This window comes from Gekko japonicus, unplaced genomic scaffold (assembly GCF_001447785.1).
Source record: "Gekko japonicus isolate JY-2015 unplaced genomic scaffold, Gekko_japonicus_V1.1 scaffold4852, whole genome shotgun sequence".
In the NCBI taxonomy this organism is placed as follows: Eukaryota; Metazoa; Chordata; class Lepidosauria; order Squamata; family Gekkonidae; genus Gekko; species Gekko japonicus.
Genome location: NW_015169934.1, coordinates 16,220 through 22,689, shown reverse-complemented (window position 1 = coordinate 22,689; position 6,470 = coordinate 16,220). Strand labels below are relative to the sequence as shown.

Genomic DNA, 6,470 nt, shown 5'->3' with positions numbered 1-6,470 from the left:
ACGGGCAAACCACAATAACTGGTAAATGACAGGGACACGACAGAGAGAGAGCAAAAAGGGCTCTTGGGTGTCAGAGAGGTCACACATCGGGGATCATCGGGGGAGTTCATTCCTCTCCGGCTTGAGGCTTGCTGTGCAGGCCGGAGGGAGGGGACACAATACGCATAATGGGGAGTGGTCACCTCCTTCTCTCGCAAAGTTTCATGGGTACATAATTTTGGATACAAAAATACATTCTAAAAGCACATTATGACTTGGCAAACACAAAAAAGGTATCAGGGCCAAGGCCTTGTATTTAAGGAGGCCCCATTGAATTGGGCAAAGGTAAAGGTCAAGGTTTCCCTTGCTCGAAAGCCAGTCGAATCCGACTCTAGGGTTGCGGTGCTCATCTCCATTTCCAAGCCGAAGAGCCAGCGCTGTCCGAAGACGTTTCCGTGGTCATGTGGCCAGCATGACTAAACACCAAGGCACACGGAACACCATTACCTTCCCACAGAAGTGGTACCTATTTATCTACTTGCAATTTCTTGCTTTCAAACTGCTAGGTTGGCAGGAGCTGGAACGAGAGATGGGAGCTCACTCCGTCATGTGGCACCCTTCAAGGACAATCCCAATGGGCTCTCCCTGGAATGAGTGACGCATGCGTAGGCCCTGGCACGGAGAGCATGCACAGTGTGGGCAGTGCGTGCTTTTTCTGGACCGGGTGTTGCTGCGTATGTAAATGCACGCAACCGCTGTGCATGATGGGTATGGGCCTCAAATTTAGCAAAATGAGATAAAAACACACAGTAAAACATTTCAAAAAATACATTTTTAGACAAGGCATGTACCCTTTGACCACAATATTCATATGATACAATTTTTGAACAAAATAAAATACTCATTGTGACCTTAAGATCTCTTTCCACACAGTGAGCATTCAAAAGGTTTCTCCCCCGTGTGAATTCTTTGATGGTGTTGAAGATGGTGACTCTACCTGAATCTCTTTCCAGATGCTTGAGCATTAAAAATGTTTCTCCCCAGTGTAGGTTCTTTAGTGCAGCTGAAGAGTTACACTCTGACTGAATCTCTTTCCACACTGAGCATACAAAGCATTTCTCCACTGTGTAGGTTCTATGATGTTGTTGAAGACTGCCACTCCTACTGAATTTCTTTCCAAACTCTGAGCATTCAAAAGGTTTCTCCTCAATGTGGGTTCCCTGGTGCAGTTCAAGAGTGCGACTCAAAGTGAATCTCTTTCCACACTCTAAGCATTCAAAAAGTTTTCCCCCTGTGTGAGATCTCTGATGCTGTTTACGAGAGCAACTATAACTGAATCTCTTTAGACTCTGAGCATTAAAAAGGTTTATCCCCTGTGTGGGTTCTCTGATGCTGTTTAAGATTCCCCTTATTACTGAATTTCTTCCCACACTCTGAACATTCAAAAGTCTTCTCCTCTGTGTGGTTTCTTCGGTGCACTTGAGGACTGCCATTTAGACTAAATCGCTTTCCACACTCTGAGAGTTTAAATGGTCTCTTCCCGTGTGGGTTCTCTGATGGTTTTTAAGATTCCCCCTCTGACTGAATCTCTTTCCACACTCTGAGCATTCGAAAGGTTTCTCCCCTGTGTGAGTTCTTCGGTGCAGTCGAAGACTGAAATTTCTACTAAATCTCTTTCCACACACTGAACATTCAAAAGGTTTCTCCCCTGTGTGGGTTATCACATGCTTTTGCAGATAGGCAGTTTTACTGAATCTTTTCCCACACTCTGAGCATTCAAAAGGTTTCTCCCCTGTGTGAGTTCCCTGAGTCCACTTCTTATTGAATTGCTTTCCACACTCTGAATATCCAAAAGGATTCTCCTCGGTGTGGATTCTTCGATGCAGTTGAAGATAGCCACTCTGACTGAATCTTTTCCCACACTCTGAGCATTCAAAAGGTTTCTCTCCTGTGTGGGTTCTCTGATGCTGCTTCAGATGGCAACCCTGCCTGAATCTCTTTCCACAATTTGAGCATTCAAAAGGTTTCTCCCCTGTGTGGGTTCTTTGGTGCAGTTGAAGACTGAGGCTCCAAGTGAATTTCTTCCCACACTCTGAACATTCAAAAGGTTTCTCCCCTGTGTGGATTCTTCGATGCAGTTGAAGAGTGTCATTTCGAACAAATCTCTTTCCACACTCTGAGCATTGAAATATTTCCTCTCCTGTGTGGGTTCTTTGATGCGCTTCAAGATACTGAGTTCTAGTGAATTTCTTCCCACACACTGAACATTCAAAAGGTTTCTCCCCTGTGTGGGTTCTTCGGTGCAGTTGAAGATTGGCATTTTGACTAAATCTCTTCCCACACTCTGAGCACTGAAAAGGTTTCTCTCCTGTGTGGGTTCTCTGATGATTTTGAAGAGTCTCCTTGAAATTATATCGCTTTCCACACACTGAACATTGAAAAGTTTTCTCCCCTGTGTGAATTCTTCGATGCAGTTGAAGATTGCCATTTTGACTAAACCTCTTTCCACACTCTGAGCATTGAAAAGGTTTCTCCCCTGTGTGGGTTCTTCGATGCTGTTGAAGATGACCTTTTTGACTAAATCTCTTTCCACACTCTGAGCACTGAAATGCTTTCTCTCCTGTGTGGGTTTTCTGATGTTTTTGAAGAGTCGCCTTGAAATTATATCGCTTTCCACACACTGAACTTTGATAAGTTTTCTCCCCAGTGTGGATTCTTCGATGCAGTCGAAGATTGCCATTTTGACTAAATCTCTTTCCACAGTCTGAGCACTGAAAAGGTTTTTCCCCCGTGTGGGTTCTTCGATGCCGTTGAAGACTGCCATTTTGACTAAATCTCTTTCCACACTCTGAGCATTGAAAAGGTTTCTCCCCTGTGTGGGTTCTTTGATGCAGTTGAAGATTGTCGTTTCGACTAAATCTCTTTCCACACTCTGAGCACTGAAACAGTTTCTCCCCTGTGTGGCTTCTCTGATGTTTTTGAAGAGTCACCTTGAAACTAAATTGCTTTCCACACACTAAACATTCAAAAGGTTTCTCCCCTGTGTGGGTTCTTCGGTGCAGGTGAAGTGTCCCCTTCACACTGAATATCTTTCCACACACTGAGCATTTAAAAGATTTCTGCCCTGTGTGGGTTCTTCGGTGCAGTTGAAGTGTCCCCTTCACACTGAATCTCTTTCCACAGACTGAGCATTTAAAATGTTTCTGCCCTGTGTGGTTTCTTCGGTGCAGTTCAAGAGTCCTACAGTGTGAATGTTCAAAAGGTTCATCCCTTTTGTATATTCTTTGGTGCACAAGGAGCTGTGATCTAGTTCTCAAGTACTTTCCACACGGCATGGATTTGTGTGTCTTCATTATTCTACGCTTCCGAAAACGTATAGTATTCTTTCTTTCATCTCTCCCCTCGACCGTACACCTGCCTTTCTTTCTCTTAGCTCTGTCTCGATTCCTAATGTGTTCTTTCAATTCTTCTTTTTTCATTTTATCTGGAATTTGCTGATGAAGTTCCTCACCCTCCTCATTCCTCTTATCATTCTCTGCCGAAATAAAATGAGAGATCCTGTTAGCACCTGGGAGGGCTGGTAAGGTCCAAAGGCATCTATGTGACTGCAGTAGGAAAGGACTGATGGCCCTTTGGCTGATCTTAACTACCCCTCCACTATTCCCCAGAATATTTAGTATTTAAGGATACCTCAGCCTCTCAAGAGCCACAGCTGAACTCTTGCCCGGAAGGAGTTTCTGAGCCTCCGGATTTCAGGCCCCCAGAAGGCCTCCCTCCCTCTTTACCCAGTGGGCTGTATGACTGTACCAAACCAAATGTTGCTCACAAGTGAATCAGAAATCCCCCGTGGCTATGTGTTGCCTATTCCCTTCACATAACCATGAAGGATATACATGCTCAGCCAGCTCATTTGGGAATGAAATATGCTCTTGGGATCCCTCTTGAGGAACTCCCCAGCCTTCCCTTGGATGCAAGGCCATTGCCTGTCTCCACCATAGCCTTATACTACTGGCTTCTTTCGTAGAGAGAGAGAGAATTAATTTATTTATGGCAGTGTGTCGTGAGGCCAGGAGAGCCTAAGACTGTCTGAAAGCCGGAAGTTCCAGCTCTATAGCTTTCTGCAGAACTAGAGGGTGGGCTAAACTTCTTTTTTAGGCAAGAGACTATTTAGAGGTTGTTTTCTCATTGCCTGCCTCAGCATTATGGCCCTGGCATCCCTTAGAAGTCACCCTTCCAAATACTAGCCACGATCGACCTTTCCTTAGCTTCTGAAATCTGACCAGATAGGGCTAGCCTTGACTTTCCGGGGTCAGTGTAGAGAGAAAGTGATCATTCTTATATGGGGAAGGAAAGGAATTCAACAGGAAAAACTCTTCTGGAAGGACAAAACCATGGTGAAGATTAAAGCCCAAAATCCCAACCAGTATAAGGGGAATGGAACTGTGGGGAAACCACCGTAGTTCCCCGAAGGGTTAACGTGATTACTAAGTGGCCTGGTCCAACTTACAGGTGTTCGTGATTTGAGTCCCCCTGCAGCTAACATCTTATTAAAGTTTAGGCTCCGGAATGTGGTAATTGGTTCATCATGAGAACCTGTATCCAGATGTGTAACCAGGAGGGGGGGGTTAGGAGGGTGCTGTCAGCCTCTGGAAAATTCCATCAAGGAGGACCCCTGATTGGGTCATTAGGACCACCTGACCCTAGAGAGGTAGAAAGTATAATACGGGTCTAGACCAGAGGGGAGCCATGCTCACTTTTCGCTCATGCCATGCTAGTGTGCCTTGATATTTTCTTGCTTCATTATGACGAATACTTTTCTGTAGAGTAACTTAGGCTACAGTGGGAATGTTACACTGCAAGAAAAAGATGCCATTGAATCCCAAGTCTTTCATGTCTTCGATAGAACAGTTAGCTTTTCTTGTTTTTCTGTTGCTGAGCTGAATAAATCCTTTAAAAACCGTCATATATTTTTAAATGGGGTCTGCTTTACTTGTGGGCACTCTCCTCGTGAGCCCCCTGAACTGGGTGCTGCTCAGGTACAAAGAGGAGTGACCTAGGGGGTCTGGAAATGGAGAAATGAGGATCAGGCTTCTTTCAGAGTCTTTCTGAGGGCCTCTCTTCCCCTTTGCCTCAGGCCAGGACACCTTCTCTGGCTTGGGTGATGGCCACAACACTGGCCTCACTGGCCCCTGGGCAAGTACACTCACATGAACAAGGGAAGCTGCCTTATATATGATGAGACCCTTGGTCTGCTGAAGTCAGTATTGTCTACTCAGTCTGGCAACGGCCCTCCAGGGTCTCAGGCAGAGGTCTTTCCCATCACCTCCCACCTGATTCTTTAAACTGGTGATGCTGGGGATTGAACCGGGGACCTTCTGCATGCCAAGAAGATATTCTGCCAGTGAGCCACAGCCCCTCCTCAAATAGCGGGACAGGCCTCCGAATGGTGTATTGCTATTCAGTATTTTGATTCATGACTCATCACAATGTGTCGTGTATCAGCCGCGGACTGCACATGCGGTCATGAAAATAGCAAAGCTTCGCTTAAAAGACAATAGCTGGCTAGGATCATGGAACGGACCAAATGGCCAGCCAGATCCAGGACTGGACCTATGGGTGCAGGTGTGTGTGTTGGGTGTGGTGTGTTTTGGGGATATAAGCAGGACTCCAGTCCTGCTAGTTTGTCTTCCGTTCGTGCTTGATAATAAACTATGGGCTTCAAACCCAGCATATTTCACAATGGCAGCAATTGACACCTTGGGCACCTATGAAAGATCCTTACCCAGAAAGGCCACATTCCCAGAGTTCTCCAGCATGACTTCCCTGTACAGAGCTCTTTGTCCCGGATCCAGCAGGGCCCATTCCGCCTCGGTGAAATGGACGGACACCTCCTCAAAGGAAATGGGACACTGAAAGAAAAGGCAGATTCCCTCCTCAGAGATCATGCCAGGCAGAGATTGTACACTGGAAGGGAGTTGCATGGTTTGGTAAAGGTAAAGGGAACGGCGTTCAGAGGATCTCTTGCCCGGACACCTTGTAGAAACTGCAGGAGCAAAAGCCCCCTTGAGAAAGGAGGAGGGAGCCAGGTTGTCCCCTGCTCATCTCTCCTACCTGGACTGGAGCTGCAGCAGCCATTTCCACACCTCTGAAAAGACGACGGCTCAACAGCACCTCTTCACGGCCTGTTACTGAGACAAAGGAGGAAGGAAGGGTGCTTGCTTGTGTCTTCCCTGCTTCACCCCCCCTCCCAGGTTTCTGAAACCTTGCCCTGTGTACACTCAACTATTTTTTGACACTTTTTACTGAATTCTGGGAGAGGTAGAAGAGAAGCATCAGCCAATGCTTCCTCTAAGCTGTGGAGTCTTGTGAGCAAACATTCTACTTTGTGAGCTACTGGCATTAAAGTTCTGAGCGAGCGATTTGGCCGGTGCATAAATTAGTTTGCTCTGGATCCATCTTTCCTGAGCTAAGACAAAACTGTGAGAGCTGGA

The 6,470-nt window shown here is 46.2% G+C and overlaps 1 protein-coding gene across 1 annotated transcript; it reads right to left on the bottom strand.

The window, feature by feature from the left end:
- Positions 1-1,472: 1,472 nt before the first annotated feature.
- Positions 1,473-3,314, bottom strand: LOC107115776 (gastrula zinc finger protein XlCGF57.1-like). The gene has a single exon (XM_015417541.1). The coding sequence runs from the start codon at positions 3,312-3,314 to the stop codon at positions 1,473-1,475; it is 1,842 nt and encodes a 613-aa protein (XP_015273027.1).
- Between the last annotated feature and the right edge of the window lie 3,156 nt (positions 3,315-6,470).